The sequence below is a fragment of the Triturus cristatus genome, chromosome 7 (genome assembly GCF_964204655.1).
Source record: "Triturus cristatus chromosome 7, aTriCri1.1, whole genome shotgun sequence".
Lineage (NCBI taxonomy): Eukaryota > Metazoa > Chordata > Amphibia > Caudata > Salamandridae > Triturus > Triturus cristatus.
The window spans coordinates 310,667,808-310,690,282 of record NC_140590.1 but is presented as its reverse complement, the minus strand read 5'-3'; the positions used below and the strand labels follow the sequence as shown (position 1 = coordinate 310,690,282).

Here is a 22,475-nt window from a genome sequence, read left to right as displayed (position 1 = left end):
CATCCAATGTGTGATAATAGCAAACACTATACCACCATGCTCGAAAGGATAAACAAGAAGAATCCTTCCATGTTTTGGTGATTTGTTGAACTGCAACACACTATGTCAATTTAATCATGTTGAGAAGACCAGTCTTCTGAGAGTGAACCTAAAAATATATTCTTGATAGTAAAAGGGATTTGTGTATTAAAAATAATATTTACTTGCTTCCAAACGCGCAAACATAATTGATGTGTAGGGGCACATTCAAAGAGTGTATGTTTGAGGTCAGAAATAGAGACATTGAAAGACAAACAGGAAGAGGTGAGTGTGTGATTCATTATATGTAAAGTATCAGGAATAATCAATAGTCTGTTATGACCAAAAAATACATTTGAATAGAAGTTGCTGCTCCTGAGGATTTGTGTAATTTGGGCCAAATCCTGTTCCATAAGGGGATTGAGAAAGATGAGCCCAAGTCAAGCTCCCGTTGTAATTCCACCTTTGTTTTGTCTCTACTCTCTGGATAAGCAGTGAGTTTATTGTAAATTTGTGATACTGAGGGAAAGGATAGCACAGAAGTTTCCAGTTAAGGGATAGGCACAATAGAAATAGTATCATCTGGTAACTTTCTGTAGGTTGAAGGAACGATAGATGTTAACGAAATGTATTTATATGAAAACAAATAGGGTAAGAAGAAGCATTGTTGAGCTTGTGTCAAAGAAAGGCGAGAACCTTTTTCAAAAAGTTGGAAAATCCATTTTAAATCTTTCATAGGCCAGGTTTTCCAAAAAGTCGTTTTGTGATTAATCTTAACATATTTATAATGGCAAATTGAAGAATGAAGAAATTGGTCTTTGGTGCTATTATGGAGGACAAAATTAGGATTTTGAAAGGTTGACTAATTCTTGCAGGCAGTAAAGGAAATGATAAAGTCTCTAGAGGCATCTTTAAAAGTATCCCAAATGGTCTGCGGAGAAATATCTGGTGTTTCATTATCAATGGAAACATTTGATGCAAACTCTTAGAAAAGTTGAGTGAAATTGGTATCTAGAGAAGAGATTTATTAAATCTCCATGTCCTACTTCCAGGGGTATGTGTATCTAAATCCAATATAACTGGGGTGTGATCAGAAATTAATATAGTCAATTTCAGATTGTAAAATGTATTTTATGAGGGGTTGTGGGACAAACAAATACCCAATTCTGGTCTGAAAAAATGAGCAGGAGAGAAAAAAGTATATGCTTTCAGGGGAGGCTTACAGATTCTTTAAGCATCAATTAGCGATCTTTGTTTTATAGCAGAATAAATTGGGAAATCATGCCTAATGGAATAAACTAGTAATTGGTATGGGGATCAATAAAGGGTTCTAAAACCAGGTTGCAGTCACCTTTAGAAATCAAGCAATAATCAGTGAGATTCATTAACTTAGATAAGATTTCAGTCTAAAAAGATTTATCTAATTGTGTGGGAGCATCCACGTTAAAAATTGTAACAGGAATTTCACTGATAGTGATAGAAGCAACAATCCATTTGGCCATGGAACCCGAATCTTGGGATATAACATGAATATCTAAGGATTAATTATGAAGTATAGCCACTCCATAACGTTTACCTATACCCGGAGAAGAAACAAATATGACCAACCCACTACTTTTTTACAACTTCTGTTTCTACCACATGGGTTTCTTGCAATAAGACAATATCACCTTTTAATTTTGAGAGATGGGTTAAAACCCTTTGACATTTTATAGGACAGCTGTAACCTTTCATATTCCATGAAATAACTCATAAGGCCATTTACCCCTTCGCTGCTAGGCCTTTTCCCCCTGTGCTAAGCCTTTTCTTGATTATTTGGGGTAGTTAGCACTTAGGCCACTGTAACTTTTTGACCACATAAGGAATCCATGCCAAATTTGCGTCCTTTTCTTCCAACATCATGGGGATTTTAAAGGTACCCAGGGTTTGTTGATTCCCCTGGAGGAGACCCAGAAATTAGCTAAAATACAGCTATGTTTTTTTCTTGTTGGGAAAAATGGGAAAAAAGTGCTTCAGAATAAAGCATCTGTTTTTTTTCCCTGCAAATGGTATCAACAAAGGGTTTGTGGTGCTGAAATCACAATCTGCCCAGCTTTCAGGGACTGACAGATCTTTGTCAGAAACCCAACGTTTTCTACACAGTTTTGGCATTTTACGGGGTCATCGCTTATTTTTGCTAGTTTTTGTGCTTTCAACCTGGGGTCCCGGTGTAGGCAGCCATCTAGGGAAACCTACCAAACCCACACATTTCTGAAAACTAGACACACTAGTGAGTCAAGAGGTATGGCTTGTGTGGATCCCCCAATGTTTCCCTACCCAGATTCCCCTGCAAACCTCCAATCTAGCTGAAAAATCACTTTGTCCACACTATTTTGTGTGGGATCACCGTGCCGGCACAAATGTCCTACCACCCAGCATTTACCTTGTTCTCCCGAGTAAAATTATGCCTCACTTGTGTGGGAGGGCCAAAGGTCTGTGACCGGGAAGGGCCAAAACCATACGGATTAAGGGTATAGCTCCGTGAATTCTTATTTTTTTTAAAATATGCTTTTAGCTGATTCTGCATTGGACAGCCACACGTGTGAGGTATATTTTTACTCAGGAGACCAAGGGGAACACTAGGCGGTAGGACATTTGTGCCGGCACAGTGATCTCACACAAAAATATGTGGAAAAAGTGATGTTTGTGTGCTAAATTGTAGGTTTGCAGGGGATTCTAGGTAGGAAACCGTTATGCGATCCAGGCAAGCCATACCTCACTGGCCTCCCTAGGGTGTCTAGTTTTCAGAAATGTGTGGGTTTGGTAGGTTTTCCTAGATGGCCGTGAGCCAGGGGCCAAAAAAACAGGTGACCCAGCAAAACTAGGTAGTGTTATGATAGGTAATTTTGAAGTCTCCACAGTACGATTCAGTCATTTCCTGCTGCAGCCACTATGCCTACCCACACAAGTGAGGTACCATTTTTATTGGGAGACCGGGCGGAACGCTTGGTGGTAGGAAATTTGTGTCAGCCCGGTTATACCACATCTTTCCCACACAGAAAATTGAGGAAAATGTGATTCTTTTCAGCTCAATTTAAGGTTTGCAGGGGACTCTGGGTAGGGAAATGTTTGGGGATCCACGCAAGACATACTTCACTGGACTCCCCAGGGTGTCTAGTTTTCCGAAGTGTGTGGGTTTGGTAGGTTTCCTTAGCTGGCCGCTGAGCCCGGGGCCAAAAACCCAGGTGCCTCCCCTTTCAAAACCAGGTTGTTTGTCATTTTGATGTCTCCACAATACGTTTTGGGCCCTTGGAGATTCTCTCCTTTCCAATGATATCTCTCCCATGTGTTTCAGTGCTCAGGGGCTAAGATAGCCCCACAAGCACCAAAACTGTGAAATTGAAACCAGTTTTCAGTTTCGTTTTCTTTGTAATGATGACAGTGCGCCATGCGCGCAATTGTCATTGCAAAGAACTATGCTTTGGGAGGTTGAGGAAGCTTTTCCCAATGTCCCAAGGCAAAAAAAAGGGAAATCCCTCTGCCTTTTTTTGCAAGTGTGCTCATGACGGAATGGTCAAAAGACGGTTGCTGGTCTAATTGATAAAGTCCCTTGTAATGCTTAAAAAAGGAGTCCCCGATATCATCGGTTCTGGCTAGTCGTATTTTAGCTACCTCGTCCCAGATACTTTCAATTCTATTTTGAACCTGTTTCTCTTTTGCCTGCCATGCTAAAAGTTTCTGTGTATATTCACTCTCTTCGTACACTGTCTGAAGATAAAGTCATACTTGCTGCATCTCCTAATCGATAATACTCCTGCATTTGTATTTTTGCCTGGAGTAACTCTTGTTTTGTATTTAAATTTCTGTCCTTGATATGCTCCAGGTTCGCCTGCGCAAGTCTTAGCTCAATCTTTAATCTTTCCTCTTTTTTTGCCCTTTGTTGCAGGATTTCTTTTGATGTAATTATGCCTCTTTGTGTAGCCTTAAATGCGTCCCAAACTATATTAGTTGGAGCAGAGTCTTTATTGATGGAAAAAAGACACTAATCTCATTGGCCATTTCTGTACACCAAGCCTCGTTTTCCAGATTAAGTTTATTAAAATACCACCTTCTAGGCACTTTTCCCTCTAGTCCTCCAAAAGCAAATTCTATTTTAATTAAGGCATGGTCAGAAAAGGCATTCGAAATATGATCCTACTTATTAACAGAAAGGTCATGTGAGATCAGAAAGTAATCTATTCTGGATGCCGAATCATACTTTGCCGAAAAGCAAGAATAGTCGCACTTTCCCGGATTTTGAAGGCGCCATCTATCTACTAAAGACATCACTTCAGTCTGCAATACTGTGTCAGTCTGCATTGAAACTTCTAGACTCTCAACCCTCCATTCCATCTGACTAACTCTGTTTTCTACATGAGACCATTTATCATCTATAAGTTGAAGCTGTTTGTTGGTGTCTTCCATGTAAGGCTTAAGTGCTCTAAATTCTTCAGGACGAAGCTCTATTGACATTTCTGTGGAAGATTTTATAGGGTAGGGAGGATCTTTTTTGACCATTTTCGTTACAGAGGCAGTAGAAGGTGAAGGAAGTTGAAATACCATTTTGGTAGTAGATGAAGCTGTAACTCAAGACACGCTAGAGGAACATGCTGAAAACTCCTGGATGTTACCAACAGCCTGTTCCATATTCTCTAGCACAGAAAAAGAATTCATAATTTCAGCTTCAGCGGAGAACTTGCCAACTGGTGGGTTAAGAGCATGTAGTTTGAGGTTCCTGGTCTTTCCCATATGTGGAGTTATCAGCATACACTAGTAAAAAAAGGCCTAACATTAAAGCACCAGCAGTTTTAAGTTCTGACAGAATTATTATAAAGTCCTTCTGGTAGACTACTAAAGCTTTTAGTGAAAATACATGAAAAGTGTTGTTGAAGGAGATATTGCAGATGCTATCATCATCTTTCCAATAATTAAGCAGGAGTGATAATGTTATGAGGAGAAAGAAGTAGAGAACTCATCACTGACGGTGATAGGTAAAAAAAAGACGGTATGGAGTTCTTCTCAGTATGCCCACCAAATTTTACCAATACTTTTATAAAAACCAAGAAAAGAAATATTGGTTCAAGGTGTAATACTTCTCCATGTAATTTAAAGTTACTGAGGAAAAATAAAACTTTTAGCAGGGGAGGCTATGAGAAACAATAGCACCGTTCACATGAATAAATTGGAAAACAAGATTGTGGGCACGATCTTCGCCTCAGTTCACTCGCGGATTTTAGAGCAGATATTCCTTAACTAAGCAGAGTTTTGACCTTGTGACACACCTTCTTAGTCTACAGAAGTTCCCCCATCGATAACAGTCCATTTTCATGGAAAAGGCATCCTTGTATGTGCAGTAGAGTCTTCTCCCCGTGACCACTCTGGAGCCTCAGAAAGAGGTGTCCTTCCCACTTAGGCATCAAGCCACGCCCCCACATAATACGTTTTTTAAGACTGAACAATTACCTCTTTTTAGACTATCTTGCTATTTGATGATGACAGTTATTCATAGTTCAGGTGCATTGCTTATTTTATGAATCATTATTTTTGGTCGAGTCGCAACTTTCTTAAAGCCTGGTTGTGTGAATTTTAGTTTGTTCGCTCCATTTTCATAAACTAGGCTGTAAATCTAAAAATCCTGGTTGGTCAATCCACAGGGACAGTCATCACTTTTTATGTCTGTAGTTCTTAAACATTGGGTTAACATGCCATTTACAAATAATAAATGACGTAAAGCAGACAATAAAACCTGGGTAAAAGAAGTTATTGAAGTTTAAATGTTCAAATCTACAACCACTGAAAACCAATCGCACTTAGAAGTTATTAAATTGAGTTAATCATTTTTGAGTAATGAACAATGCCCGTTGGAGGGTTGTAAACAATCAATAATGTTTCTGGTGAGCATCCTTATTACTTTTGAGGAAGGGATGATATTGGCTTTGTGCATATTTCTGACATTTTGCATATCTATGAGTTTTCCCTTAGGTCTCTCATGCGTCTGTGTTTCTCACAGTTATTCCTGAGCATACAATTGTGGTGCCCTATTTCGTTTTTGGTAGCATTCATATTATATCCTAATAAATTCCTCTCTTCCTATTCAATAGCAAATCTGTGTGTGTTCTCTGAGTACTTGTTTGCTGCAGCATGCCACTGTGCTATTTGGTTGAATAAATCATCAAATGATTCCTCTGCTCATATGACTGGATAAAATGAATTTGTGTTTGCCATTTGTGAAAATATAACTCTGACATTAAAGTTCTTTTTTTCTGTTCTTGTAAGGCAGCACCTGAGGATCCAGAGGTGAAATAAACATGAAATGGAAAAGACCATACTGCCCCCAAAGGAGATTTTTGGTGGTTGGATTTCTGCTTGTACTCTGCATCATATCCCGTTACTTCTTGCAGCTCCAACATTGGTCAGGAAACATATATTCCAGCATTCTAGGGCTTGAAGTTGTCCTAAATCTGACTAAAGACTTTCCTGATGGGGTATGGACTGTAAATGCTAATAACCGATTGGGGAACCAGATGGGCGAGTATGCAACCTTGTATTCTTTAGCCAAACTGCACGGCAAGAGGGCATGGGTAGTGCAGGATATGGTTCACATGCTAGGCCCAATTTTTAGGATTACTCTGCCACACTTGAGTGATGTTCAAGAAAAGCAGATTCCTTGGCAGGATATTTGGGTTCAAGACTGGATGTCGGAGAGATACGAGCACATTGAAGGGCGGCAGTATGTGAGGTTCACCGGCTGCCCAAATTCATGGACCTTCTATCACCACATCCGAGATGAGATCCGCAGAGAATTCACCTTCCATGATTCTATCAAGAAGGAAGTTAATGAGTACTTGGCGAAACTACGGGGTTCACAGAACAATGTGACCTATGTCGGAGTGCACGTTCGTAGAGGAGATTATGTTGTGGTAATGTCTAGGGACAGAAAAGGTGTGGTAGCGGATAAAGGTTACATGGACAAGGCCATGGCTTATTTCAGGAGTAAATACCAAAAAACAGCCTTTGTGGTGGCCAGTAATGATATGAAGTGGTGCAAGGAGAACATTGATGCCTCCAAAGGAGATGTCTACTTCGCTGGTGATGGCATTGAGTCGTCACCCAAAAGGGACTTTGCTATCCTCGCCCACTGTAATCACACCATCATGACTATCGGCACCTTTGGTTACTGGACAGCTTACCTCGCTGGCGGGGAGACTATTTACCTCACTAATTTCACCTTGCATGATTCACCTTACCTCAAACTATTCAGGTACGAGGCTTCTTTCCTTCCTGAATGGATTGGAATTCCTGCTGACCTTTCACCTCTTCTTTCATTGAACAAATAATTTAATTGGTGGCCTGATAATCATGTATGCCAAGGTACACTATCCAATTATAATAAGAACACATTGTAATCAAAGTGAACACTGTAGGGTCCTAAGAGACGAAATCGACAAAACATATTCAATTAAAGCAGAGAAATCTAAAATTAAATCATTACTGGAAGAACTGAAATGAACTTGGACTCTAAAAAGTTATAAAAAGTTGAAGATTTATATTTTTAAAAGACCAAAGGATCATTGATCCATTATCTAAAGGATTTTCCTGATGTGTAAAAAAGCAAACATCATGCACTGACAAATCCATGTTCTTATCCAGAGTCGGACTGGCCCATAGGGCAATCAAGCAGTGCCCGATGAGCTGGGACTACAAATCAGTGTGTGGGCCATTTTTCTATATGTTGTGGGACAGTTTTATGGCCAGGTAGGTCCGTTTTTAGGTCGAACCTAGCGTTGCAGCGCTTGAGTTGCTCACTTTGCAAGGCTTTCAGAATTCAGTAAAGTGTGGAAGCTTTGTGGAAGCTCCGCCCACTCTCCACCCATCTTTTGCATTGGCTTAGGTCCTAAATGCTGCCTTCTGATTGGTTTTAGGCTTGTTAGTCCCTCCTCAGGACAGTCATGTCCTCATTTGCTCATTTGTATCCTTCCATGGCTACTGGCCCCTTTTCTCAAAACACTATTTTCTTCCCTTTCTCCCCCCACCCCCTCCCACAGTCCATGACATCTTGCCACCCCGGCTCCCCCTCTCCCGTTCATGCCTTTTTGCCCGCCTGCACTCCGATTACCAATGCAATAGGTCTTACGTAAATGTGAGTCCTATTGCATTGCAAATGCTTGTTTTACTTTGCAGGCAGATGTCATCAAAGACTTTGCTTTCATGTTCATCAGAGGGCATGCGCCTCGGGCGCAAGCGGTTATCAATGCATCTACACATGAGAGTGCGCAGCCGGTGACTAACTGGGAAGGGGTCGCGGTTCCTCTCTGGCGACTGATAGACGGTCGCTTTTCCTTTCCCATACCATTTTTGGGAAGATGACTTGTGTGGCGGGCAGGTCCCTCCCAGCGTCTAAGGGAGATATCCCATCGCGTATCAATCCTGTTAAAATTCCCAGCCTCTGATTCTGCCCTGAGAGGTCCCAGGCCCGTCACGGTCGACAGAACAGAAGAGACCTGTTTATCCCAGTGGCAATTATATCGTCTACGAAAGAGAGATGTGAAGTCTCTTAGACACAGTGAGATATCCGAAGACCCTGCGACCTAAAGCATGCAGGTGTGTGACATCACCTGTGCGGACAGACTTACAGACTGGGCAGATTTTAGATCACATCCCAGTAAATGAAAGACAGACTTAGGTGCAGCTGTGTGCGCGATTCTATCTCCATTTGCCAGTCTGCCCCACACTGGGTGTAGGCTCGTAGCTGACATATGCAGTGGCACCGGGGCCAGAGCCCTGAGGGGCCCACTGAACCCTGATTATTGCTGTATTTATCATTCAGACAGAAGCCAGGGGGCATTTTGGTCCTTGCACTTTGGCCCATGACACACTGGCTACACTATTGTCGATGTGCAAGGGGGGTCGGAAACAAAGGACTGTGGATACAGGCTAACATGGACTAGACCAGTGGCCCCCCATTGCCCCATACGAGCTTCATGGGGTCATTACTAAGTTTTTATTGTGAGTCCCGGGACATACACCACATGGAGTAACCGATAATATAAATACATGTAGCAGCGGGCCTGAACTACCAGTGATTACAAGTGGGACCCCACTGTCCACATTTGAAATAAGAAATTATATGGTAAATTTGTAACCCTGGGTCCAGTTCCCTGGTAATTCCTCATTTCTGCCCCGGAGATTTCATCTGTCCTAAGTGCACAGGATCCGCCTCGTTATTTGTATCACAAAATTCCAAATTGGAGGGGGGGGGGTTAAATTTCATTACTGGCCCCATCGGAATTACAGTAGGACAAATGATGAGGATTTATATCTGTACTAAGGACAGTCATTAATTATTGCCAAGCTGATGCGCTAATTAATGTAGAGCAGAGAACTCTATTGGAACGGATGGGATGTGGCAGGGGGCTGTCTACGTTGCCTCTCTTGCATCCCTAAAGCAAAAGGAACAATGATGGACGGAATGCTGAACAATGCAAACATTCACCCCAATCAGAAGGATCTGGGTTTAATCCATTGTTCGTTTGCTCACCACCCGGGGCCAGTTTGGACCCGGCCACTGGATTCAAGCTATCCTGGCTGATTAGGGGCGATGCCATGAAACAGGTCCCAGGATGCTTGTTTCCATTCCAGGTAGGACCTGGTTTGGCAGTTTGGACTGGACTGTTCCCATGAGGAACAGGGTCAAGACTGATTTGCATATGGCTGGGCCCAAACACCGGTGGCATGGTGAGCAAAAGAATGATGGATTAAACCCAGATCTTTGTGACTGGGGGTGAATGTTTGTATTGTTCAGCATTCCGCCGATCATTTGTTTCTTTTGCTTCTCTTGCATCCCTGGCACACAGCATAATTTATTTACAAGGGGGACTGGGGAAATGATCTGCAGGACAGGTGCATGCACAATACAGCTTACGAAATAAGTTTATGTTTGGGAATCATTGTGAGACACCCACATACACAACTCTTTAGGGTGATAAAAGGTTGATTTGAAGCAGAACAAAGCTTATCGTTCATAAACATCCACACACTCATATTTTTACACACACATGTATGGATGCACATGCCTGATAATGCTTCACCTCTCCAGGAAAGAGCCAGCACTCAAAGGGGGTGTACGGTGTGCAAATGCGTATCCATATTTAGACAGCAAATGTGGATCCATTAATGCATTTCAGCTTTTGCCAAAGTCTTGATCACGATAAGTGACGTCATTTCAATACCTATTAAAATATATCCAATATGTGAACACAAGAGGGAGGTTCAACATAAACATAGGCAAAATACTATCACCTCTCCACGTGATTCCAATCTGTAGAAGACTTTTACAAATAACTAATTCGGCAGAAGCTGAAACACGTTGATGGGTCCACACCTGCTGTTTAAATAAATACATGAGCACCATACACGACTTTTGAGTGCTAGCTCTTATATACATATATAATTACACAGTGGCAGTCACCACTATGTAGTTAGGTGAGAGTTTCTATAGGAAAGGTGGCATTTTCTGGTGCTGTTTGATGATTCTACACAAAAACTCACCCACCCCCCAACAAAAAAAAAAATCATCCAAACTGTCTTGTTCTTGGAAGGTTTACTGCCCATCCGTCATGTGGGAGTGCCATAAAAGGCGAAGGTTTCCAAAAGTTTGACTTCCCATGTTCAATCCCTTAGGAAAATGTGCTTCCAATACAGAAAAAAAAGATCAACGGATTTACATCAAATTTGGCAGAAAGTTAGATACTGAGAAAGTTTGCTTTTGGTGTAGTCTTCAACATCGTGAAAGAGCTCTCCAACCCCAACGCCGGAAACAACGACATCACCCCTTCGCAAGACCTCTGCAACTCCCTCGCCTCCTACTTCCACAACAAGATCGCGGACATACACTACAGCTTCAGCACTCAACCGACGCACGCCACGACCGCAGCATCGCCACCCACCACCACCCTCCGCGCCTGGACCCCGGTCAACACCGAAGAAACCGTCCACACGATGAACTCCATCCACTCCGGATCTCCGACCGACCCCTGCCCTCACCACGTCTTCAACAAAGCCGACGCGGTCATCGCACCCCACCTGCGGGACATCATCAACACCTCATTCGACACCGCCACCTTCCCCGAGAGCTGGAAGCACGCCGAACTCAGCGCTCTACTGAAGAAACCTACAGCAGACCCCACCGAACTCAAGAATTACCGCCCCATCTCTGTACTCCCGTTTCCAGCCAAAGTCATCGAGAAGACCGTCAACAAACAGCTGGCCACCCTCCTCGAGACGAATGGATCCCTCGACCCATCGCAGTCCGGATTCCGGGCCAACCACAGCACCGAGACCGCCCTCATCGCCGCCACTGACGACATCCGAACCCTGATGGACAACGGGGAAACAGCGGCCCTCATCCTCCTAGACCTCTCCGCGGCTTTCGACACAGTCTGCCACCGTACCCTAGTGCAGCGCCTCAGCAACGTCGGAATCCAGGAGAAGGCGCTGGAATGGATCGTTTCCTTTCTCGACGGAAGAACACAAAGAGTCCGCCTACCACCGTACAAGTCAGAGGCCACCAAAGTCATCTGCGGCGTCCCTCAAGGATCCTCACTGAGCCCGACTCTCTTCAACGTCTACATGAGCCCCCTCGCGGCCATCGCACGCCAACACAACCTCAACATAATCTCCTACGCCGACGACACCCAGCTGATCCTCTCCCTGACCAACGACCCCGCCGCCGCCAGAGCCAACCTGCACGAAGGGATGAGAGAGGTAGCCGAGTGGATGACGACGAGCCGCCTGAAGCTGAACACAGATAAGACGGAGGTCCTCATCCTGGGCTCCTCGCCCTCCGCCTGGGACGACTCCTGGTGGCCCCCCGCCCTGGGCACCGCACCCAAACCGACGGACCACGCACGCAACCTGGGTTTCATCTTGGACTCCTCCCTCTCCATGACCAGGCAAGTCAACGCCGTCTCCTCGTCGTGCTTCAACATCCTGTGCATGCTTCGGAAGATCTTCTGGTGGATCCCCACAGAGACCAGGAAGACCGTCACCCAGGCCCTCGTCACCAGCCGAATGGACTACGGCAACGCACTCTATGCCGGAACCACCGCCAAGATCCAGAAGAGACTCCAGCGCATCCAGAACGCCTCAGCCAGACTCATCCTCGACATCCCACGACACAGCCACATCTCCGGACACCTAAGAGACCTGCACTGGCTCCCGGTCAACAAGAGAATCACCTTCCGCCTCCTTACCCACGCACACAAAGCTCTCCACGACCAAGGCCCGAGCTACCTCAACAACCGAATCAACTTCTACGCCCCCAAACGCCACCTCCGATCCGCCAGCCACGCCCTCGCCGCCATCCCACGCATCCGCAGAGCCACTACAGGAGGAAGGTCCTTCTCCTACCTGGCCGCCAAGACCTGGAACTCCCTCCCGGCCGACCTGCGCCTGACCCAAGACCACCTCTCCTTCAGGAAGAAGCTCAAGACCTGGCTGTTCGAGCAGTAGCGGCACCCCCCCCCCCCCCCCAAGCGCCTCGGGACCCTACGGGTAGGTAGTGCGCTCTATAAATGTCTTTGATTGATTGATTGATAGTCCGTTCAGTCTCTGAGAAATTAGCATTAAAGAGAGGCTCGGGTTGAGTGTGAAGATAAGGGCCAGCTGAGTCCCACAGTACCACAAAAAAATAAAAAATAGGTCCCACCGATCTGCAGAGGGAGTTGATACTGCATTACTGGTGCTGATAGCGTGGTGCCAATTTATCTGATTGGTTGACTGCAGCAATGAAGAAAATGTTGCGTCCACCTTACAAGACTTAGGGAATTGTTTCCCAAGTCCTGGAGAAATGGTGGAAAGGCCAAATGAGGGGGCATGGTGACCCCTAAGAGCCACGTGGGAGGGAGGGGTACAAATTGGACCCTCCCATAAGTCAAACAAAAAAAACTATTTTGGGTCACCGTTACCGAGGTACCAGTACCTGATACTGCGGTACCCAGTGCAACAACCCCTGTGGTACCGAGGCACAGCAGTACCAAAAAACTGTGTGGAACAATTAAAAGGGTCTGAACATAGACCAAACCCTGCAGCCAACCATCATCGTGCATGCTGTGCGCCATCAGCATTGGGCACAGGGCTAACCGACAGCTGCACACTCCAGAAGGCTGTGTACAGCGGCATTTCTGGCGCACACTCCAGAAGGCTGTGTACAGCGGCATTTCTGGCGCACACTCCAGAAGGCTGTGTACAGCGGCATTTCTGGCGCCCGAAGTGTTTTAGCAGACCATGGGGAGGCTGGGTCCAGGGACTGGCCAGAAGCCAACAACCAACGCCCTGTTGCGCATGGTTCAAACTCATGAGCAGTCTGGTGTTGGCCTCCCAAGGGAGAGGTTTGCACGGCTATGCGATAAGTGGGCACAGGGTGGAAGTGCACAGCAGGGTGTTGGTCAGTCGTAGGTGGGCTGAGGCAGGGCCTGGCTTCCGGCTCAATAGACTGGTTATTTTGTTTAAATCCCACTGTTGACGCCAATGTGATGAACAACCACAGTATACTGGACAGAATGAGGTATCGCAAGATGCATTCAAATAGCATACAGATGTTGAATGTTCTTAAGAGCATTGCTTTACACTCCAGGGTCGAATTATACAGTGATATACATAAGGTGTTTCTTTCTTAGGGCCATATTATCAAGGAACGGCAATAACATTATCGCCGCTTTAGCGGCAGGAAACTGCCACTAAAGCGACGATAATGGGCTTGATAATAAGCCCTTGTGAATTCCCATAGAAGCCCAGGTTCACACCAGAACCTGGGCTTCTATGGGAATTCACAAGGGCATATTATCAAGCCCATTATCGCCGCTTTAGCGGCAGTTTCCTGCCGCTAAAGCGGCGATAATGTTATCGCCATTCCTTGATAATATGGCCCATAGTTTCTTGAACCCTTCTCTATCCCTTTCTTAATATTTCCTGCCTTAGCTGCTCAGAAGTCTTTTATACTTCTGTGGTTCGTGTACTGTTAGCGAGGGAAGGCGTCACATGGTAGGTCAATGTAAGTCCAGCCTCCTCACCCGCCACCCCATATCCCTCTACTCCCCTGGGGTCAAATATGTCCTAAGAAAAGAAAACGTTCCTGGTAGGGAGAGAAGGTGGCACTACGTGTAAAGTCTGACGACCTACTATGGCTCCAGACTACACTGGTTGGTCTGTGTGCCAGAGGAGATGGTTATTCTGATAGGGTGATAATTGTGTCTCCCTCACCTGTGAGTGGGCCCATTTGCAACGTGGCCCCAGCCCCTTTCATCTGTGTTCTGCCCATATGACCCTGGGAAAGAGACGCGTTGGATTCTCCCTGTGGTTTGAAGGAGGGAAGCAGGAACTACCTAGGTGCTACCCTGAAGAAGAAAGTGGTTGAATCCTGCCCTTCTGATACCTTTTATAGGTCTGCGTGAAAACACTACCTTATTAGATATTATGTGCCCCTCCAGCAAGTCAGGTGTGAACCGACTCAGCAGCTTTTTTTTTCTTTATTTGCATTTTAAATAATATAACCACCATTTGCAGTTGGACTCATATAGTAGGACATATTACATCGTATCCTTATCTTTCTCCATTTCACATTTTGATACATTAAACCAGTGTAATTTAATATCTCATATGCCAAACCGTGGTGTATAAGTAAAGATACCATCAAAACCCCTTAACCTTTCGAACACACCCCCCTCCCACACCCTCCCAGCACTGTGTCACATTTCCAGCGTCACCTTCTTTCTGGTATCTCCAGCTGTCTATTCCCTAACAATATCTCTTGTGCCCATCTGCTGTCTAGTTTTATTTAATTGTGTGCATATCCGTGCTAATGGCGAGCATCCGTGGTCGGTGTTTGCAAGTCCTTTATGTCAAATAACAGTCGCCCATGCCCGCAGATCGTTCTCTAATGTATCATCCCACCTGTCACTGACCCTTTTCATGATTATTGCTTCTGCCGCTGCCCATTCGCCTATATCTTTTAGCCACCAACTCACCTGCTTGAGAGGGAAAGACTGACAGCTCTGACACATGCATCTCCCACAATGCATATGAAAGATCAGCTCTGCCAGAGACTGCAGGGATACATTTATTAGAAGTGGGTTACTGGGACATTTTTCTCCAAAAGAAGAACACATACAAGAAATCCACACTATAATTTGATAGGCTTTATCTTAGAAGGATTCTGCAAACATCACTCACAAGACGAAGCTGGTAAGTAGCAAGACTTTATTTGATAAGATGAAGCCTGAGGGGATAACATGGCTCATCTTTGGTCAGCCAGTCACCAACTGCTGAACCTCTGACCCATAGGTGGAATGTGGAACCCACTAGGCACAGTGCTCCACACTCCACGCATGAGGAGGATAACAGGAGAAGTGTGATCACAACCCTTTCTTGATTGTGTAAGGCCCTATTCTAGAGCAAAGTAAATGAATAAATGTAGTTGCAGATGTGAATGTTATGGTGAACAGAATCAATGGAATACAAGAAGAAACAAACATTCAAAACATAGTGGATGGCAGTATCTAGATGACATCAATCTGTGATGGAATACCTTTCTCCCTGTCCCATAGTGAGTGTCTACATTATCAAGTACTTACCTTCTCATTATTCAATGTTATAAGTCTGCAGCCTGCCTGGGAAGCAGGGCCACTCTTTGCTGTGTCACTGTTACTTGAAAGAGGAAAACAATAAAGTGATCAGTGGATTGCGTTAATTAATCTCTGCCAGTGGTAATTCCTCGGGCCTGGCAGTTTGGTCTGGACTACTCCCATTGGAGCAGGACCAAGACTGATTTGCATGTGGATGGTTCTCAACTAAGGTAGAATTGTGGGCAAAGAAGGGATGGGTTAGAATGCGCCCCAGAGTAATTAGAAGAGGTATCTCATCATCTGTATAATGTTTTTAATGACATAACTACTGCTGTCTACAGCCCACGTCGATAACCTGTCTGCTATCAGAGCCTGTAAAGACTCTGACATCTGAATGCTAGCCCTTCTGTATGAGCTAGTACGAACTGTGTAGGTTTGCCGTCTATAGTCTAGGATTAAGAAATCTGCTTAATTTAAAATGCACAAATAAAGAAAGATGCTGCTAACACTGGGAAAATGACGTGTCATATAAAAGTGCATACCCAAATACGTCCAACGGAATTTAATACCTTTGGCATTTTAGCAATTTTCAGTAAAATGTTATTAACAAACATTGTGCCTTTACACAAGGTTTTTAAACTTTTCGCGGAGAGGGCGAACCCCCTAAGCCCCTAGGAAAGACAGACTTTCTAGACACACCGTTCCAGTATTGGAACATTAAATGAGTGTCCCATCTGAACCTATGCCTTGTTAGGAGATTAACGTTAACATTGTTCTGTTCAATGCACTATGAGTCTCTATTTTGAGGTTGTGCTGCGAGACATGCTGTATTCAGGATATGGGCTTTAAAAGCTCCGCCTATTTTCAAGGACTGCCCGCTACATGTGTTGCTACTCAGAGCTTGTGAGCACCATTTCTTTCTTTAAGCTAGAGCACTCGAGACCAGTACTCGTGGTTTACAGAGCTCTGTTGTAAACAGTGATGTAAATCTTTCTCTTATCTTACCACGTTTACTGTGCATTTAGAGACCAAGGTCGGCTTTGGCAGCACCTGCCGCGTCCTCCCTCCTGCTTTTGGAAATACAGGTTCTGGCGTCACGATCCCTGCCTTCCTATGGCTGCTGCTGCCTTTGTGTCAGAGCTCAACAAGCATTTGCAACGCAATAGGTCTGGCATTTGTGAGACTTTGAACTATTGGCATTGTAAATGACAATGCCTTTTATTTATGTGTTTTGAAAACCTGCAAGTAGTGCGTAAACATGCACTATGCACTTATAGTCATTGCTTACGAAATCAAAGCTGGCAGTAACTGCACCTCTTTTACTGCCAGCCTTGCTTCTCATAAACAAGGACTATAAGTACGTGGGGGCATATCATCAAGCAGCAGCGATAATTATCGCTGGCCACCTTTAACGTGAACATTCCTATCGCCGTCTATCGCCGGATTCTATCGCCCGGTTAGCGCACTATTACCAACGTGCATCGCCGAGGCGATAGAAATCCGGCAATAGTGGCGGAAAGCGGCAATATCGCAGGAATTCCAGCGATAAAAAACCACCTTAGGGGAAACATTGTAGATAGGGAGATGAGGACTTAGTTTAACAATCCACCTCCCATGATATATATGCCTAAGTAGGAAAAATAGCAGGCGTAAGAAACCGGCAATATACCCGGTTAGCGCTACTTTTTATGTCGTTAGACGGCTTAGCGATTTCATTGTTAATAGGGGGAAGCCGTGTTAGCGATTATTTTTGCAGGATTCCAGACGGGAACGCCTACCTCGCATCTCATTAGCGATGCGAGCCAAGGCGCAAAGGATATGGGCGTTAAGACATGGATTCACGCGTCAGCGTGTCCATGCTGATAGGGCGTTAAAATTATCGCCGCTTTTCGCCCGAAAACGGATTCTAAAGCGGCGATAATTTTAACGCCTGGACTTGTTGATATGCCCCAAAGTTTGTGTTTAAGCACCGCTTGCACAAAAGTGGAGCAGGGAAGGGGGCTTGGCCTCCCCACTATCTGAAGGTTCCTGGAATGGAATTTAAAGGCAACACTGCCTTTAAAGCTTCCCGCTCAGGAAGGCCACCCTGTCCTGAAAGAGGTGTGAAGCACCTCTGCCTGGAGCAGGCTTTGTCCCGTCCTCTGCAAGCATTGACTCTCAACCCATGAGGTCAGAAACATGTCAGGAGGTGACAGACTGGTGAAAACAAGTCAAAGACCACACCAGTGCTTGGTAGGTTTTCAGGGGACCCTCTAAAAGGGTCTCCTGTGTGAATTTATTAATGAATCCAACACTGCCATCAGTGAGGATTTATTAAGACAAGATTATTGGTAAGACACATCTTAGAAATTAGTGAAGCTCTCATTGAGCTAGGAAATTTGTGTTGATAAGCATCTACTCCATACAATCTTTATGGCTTCCCTGTGCACTTACAATATCTCAGGATAGACTGGACATAGTAGGGGCATATCTGCTCATGCTGACATGCCCACACAAATGGTATAGAGTGCCCTGCCTAGGGCTAAAGGCCTGCAGTAGGAGTGACTTACCTATGCCATTATACAGTGTAGGGGGCATGGCATGCAGGGCTGTGTGCCATGTCAAATCTTTGGATTTCTCTGCATCAAGACATGCAGCCTGCAGTGGCAGAGCACATAATTGAGGGGTCTCTGAGGTGGCACAATCAGTGCGGCAGCCCAAGAGGACCTTCTTCAGTACCCATGCTCTAAGTACTAGAGGTAGCACTGACTAGAGTCTTACAGGGGTAACTGAAGTTGTGCCAATCGCGGTACAGCTTTTGGAAAAGAGATCTGGCACTGGGAGCCTGGTTAGCAGGGACCCAATGCACTTACAGTTCGAAATCACATCATGTCAAAAGAGGCGGTTTCGTACACAGACACACAAAAAAAAAACAAAGATTACAAAGATGTTATAGTTAGGAAATGGAGTTTTAAAAAAACCTTAAAAATTCACTTAAAAAGCCATATGTTACGGGAACGTTATAGCTTGGCTCGGATTTCACAAGCACAAAACCATAGAAATTCAGCCGTTATAGTTACCCGAGCTAACTATAACTTGCGCCCCGCAATGCAGTGCCTATGACCTCACATATTACATCACTCATGACAGCTGAGCCAAGCAGTAAAATAACAAAAGCCTTTTGCCACTCCAGGCACAGTATTACAGTGTTTTGGCACTGTGCTAACCCTATGCTTAAAGACTTTGCTGTAGAAATGGCAAAAGACTGTCCCTTTCTATCTCGGCGTGGATGGCAATCTGCAGGGAGGGTCAGAGGCATACCTAAAAATAACAAACTGTTCAGTAACTATTTTGTTGTATTTTCCCTTTCAGGGAACTGATTATAAAATAGAAAAAAGACACGTTAAATGAAAAATGAATGCTATTTAAACTAATCATTTGAAAAGGCACTCTTATGTAAATTACTTATATGATCAGTTGTGGAATGCAGCAGCATTGGTGAGAATTTAGGACTTTTTCAAAAGCAATCACATTAACACTATTGTGCATGAATCTCCTGTTGCTTTCCGTCCTCTGCCTGACTGTCCTCTCTGAAAACAGCCTATTCAAACTCACATGCATGTTCTCCTCAGTTCCAATTGTATTTCTGTCAATTGCCCACATCTTATCTCATAGAGCACAACCGCTGCAACCTTCCATTACCTAATCTTCTGCAGCTCATATATTAATGCCGACAACCATTTGCATATATCACATGGCGCCAATCATTTACATGAAATTACATTCCTCTTCTTAGTGAAGATCACACCTATCTCCTATTAGTTTAATCTACAACACAGAAACTTGAGTAAATGCATGGAATGGCTTTCTTAAGCACAGAGGGGCAAACTCAAAAACCAAAGATAATTACTGAATAAACCCATTAACCATATGTTATAGAGCAGCATGCTGCCTGGCATAGAGTGCTTGACTTCCCACCAGACGCAGCAAGCGCTATATAAATGCCATTCAAATACAATATATAGTGTTCTGGCCCACACTAATAGAATAACACTCAGCTGTGAGTCAGTTGATACAGACTGCATAATGATTTCCTTGTTCTGCTTGACACACTCACATCAGACAAAATTGTTAGGGGTTTTGTCCAGTATAGTGCCAGTACACAGCAGTAAATTACCTTTCCGTAGCAATAAAAGAAACTTCACTAACAAACAGGCTCAGAATGACTGAAAAGATCTGCCAAATGCTGTTGGCCAACTGAGGACTTTAATTTAGTCCAGCACTGCAGGTCCAAACAAGCTAAATCCTATGAGCACTTCTTGACATCTCTCAATGACAATCAGATATGGAATTATGTTACCAAAGACTATCCCAGGAATTCTCTCTACTACGTACTTCTCCAGCCTATGCCTGAACACATTAAAATTCCTACATAGGCGTTCGTTACACGTCTTGCGACCTTTCCAGAAGAGCATTGCGTGAGAAATGTGGCCACATCAAAATACCATGCAATCCATTACACAAAATGTTAACTTGATTATTTTATATAGTAAGATTGCACACATGTTGACTCTGAAGGATGAAAGACAGCCAGCCCTGTCAGTCAGGATTCAACCTGTAACCCAGCAGAGTCTGCAACCGGACTCACATGATCGGGCAGGGGCAGGAGAGGCTAGGGGGTAAAAAAAAGTCTTAAAGACCACTTACCTGTGACTGCCAGCCAGCCGCCGCCTCTCCTCTGTCCTCTTCTTCCTGCTCCGGTCCTGCAGCAGTAAGCACCCAGCTCCCAGGCTCACGATATCTCCTGAGGCTTGAGCCGGGAGATCGAGGCTGCGGCGCTGTGCGAGGTTGCTGAGTGCTGTCACTTGTATCTGTGGCTTTTACCTTCGTTTTTACTGTGTATTTTTAAAAGTGTTTTCCCCCTGATTGGTTATAACAATCCCGACACTCTGATATCTTTTTAAAATAAATCTTTTGACTTACGAAGGCTGACTTTGCTGCTTGCGCTTCCTGCACTGTGTTTTACGATCTTTTGCACGCCCGCCCGCCATCTTGGAGGTAACGTGGGGAGCAGTCTAGCGTCTGCTTCCCACACGCTACTTAGAGGGCCATGGCGCAAGCGCGCAGCGCCGATATCTCCTGAGGCTTGAGCCGGGAGATCGAGGCTGCGGCGCTGTGCGAGGTTGCTGAGTGCTGTCACTTGTATCTGTGGCTTTTACCTTCGTTTTTACTGTGTATTTTTAAAAGTGTTTTCCCCCTGATTGGTTATAACAATCCCGACACTCTGATATCTTTTTAAAATACATCTTTTGACTTACGAAGGCTGACTTTGCTGCTTGCGCTTCCTGCACTGTGTTTTACGATCTTTTGCACGCCCGCCCGCCATCTTGGAGGTAACGTGGGGAGCAGTCTAGCGTCTGCTTCCCACACACTACTTAGAGGGCCATGGCGCAAGCGCGCAGCGGGCGCGCGCAGCGGGCGCGCCGGCGGCGCGCCGAAGGCGCGCCAAAGGCAAGCCCGTCTGCGCCCGTCCGCGCCAGGACACCGCCAGGCGCCAGGGACTATGCAGGCTTCACTCCCTCTTCCTGTAAGTCTAAAATCTCTTAGAGTGAGGCTGCTCTCAGGCTTATACGAACTAAAAGCCCCTTGGCTAGCCTGTCATGCCCCATTGTGGGTCTACACTCCTTGGAAGGGCCTATATCCTGTATACGATGTAGATTTCATAGTCTCTTGGAAGCTGAAAACTCACAAAATCCTGATACTGTGCACTCCATCTCTTCAGATACTAAAACCATCAGTCATAGCCCAACTTCTAAAACGAAGACTACCCAGTGTAATTCCTGGAAGGGTTTTTTAGGTAACGTGAGATCTCTCCCTAAACATGCCTTGGAGATTTGGGACCTACTAAATACTGACTTACCTGATGTGGGTTTTTTAACTGAGACCTGGTTGAAGCCCTCTAGCGGCCCTGATATCAAGATCGCTATTCCTAATGGTTATAAGATCCTGCGACTTGATAGACAGTTGAAAACAGGTGGGGGAGTTGCCATAATCCATAATGAGCGCGCCAAAATTACCATCTTAGACCAACGGGCTAACGCCCAAATTGAAATTTTGATTTTTAAAATGGAAATGGCCACTCTTGATTCATGGAAAGGGGCATTGGTCTATCGTCCCCCTGGCCCTGTAAAGGACTTTTCCTTACAACTAATGGAAATAATAGCCCCTCACGCGATTGCCTCCAAGAATTTCCTTTTACTGGGAGATTTTAACATACATAGCGAAAACCCTTCACTCCCAGAAATATCAGCCTTTATCTCTGATCTATCTACATTGCACCTTACTAAAAAGAATGATGGCCCTACACACTCGGCAGGACATACCATTGACATAATTTTTTCCAACACTGATCGGCTTATCTGCAAGGCTCCCCGCCCTATGTGTTGGACAGATCATGCATTTATTGACTTTTATGTGCAATGCCCGCCCAAGTCCACCTTATCGGTAGCACACACCCAACTCTCCTATAGACAATGGTACAAAATACATCCTGAATCCTTCTCAACTGCTTTCATGCCCCCGAGGTACCCCCAGGCAAATAATATGGAAGACAACCTTACCCTTTTTAACACTTCTGTTTTAGCGACCATTAATTCTATTGCCCCAGTTAAGATTTGTACTAAAGCTCCTAGGAGCTATTTGGCTGCCTGGTTTACTCCCGAATTACGTACAACCAAAAGCCGCTGCAAGAACTTGGAAAGAAGGTGGCGTCGCACGCATCTTGACACCGATAAACTGAACTATAGAGCTGCCCGCACCCGCTACCATAATGAAATAAAA

The 22,475-nt window shown here is 44.7% G+C and overlaps 1 protein-coding gene across 5 annotated transcripts in view; it reads left to right on the top strand.

Moving 5' to 3' along the window:
• The window catches only part of LOC146809538 (galactoside alpha-(1,2)-fucosyltransferase 2-like), a 94,166-nt gene extending 86,624 nt beyond the window's left edge, over nucleotides 1-7,542 (top strand). For 3 of the 5 annotated variants that reach the window (XM_085616365.1, XM_085616367.1, XM_085616366.1), the window contains exon 3: nucleotides 6,313-7,542. In XM_085616365.1, the coding sequence (XP_085472491.1) occupies nucleotides 6,345-7,373 (1,029 nt within the window). In that variant the 5' untranslated portion in view covers nucleotides 6,313-6,344 and the 3' untranslated portion in view covers nucleotides 7,374-7,542. The remainder of the gene's footprint in view (nucleotides 1-6,312) is intronic. The other 2 variants (XM_085616368.1, XM_085616369.1) reach the window with 1 other exon arrangement.
• The last annotated feature ends 14,933 nt before the right edge of the window (nucleotides 7,543-22,475 follow it).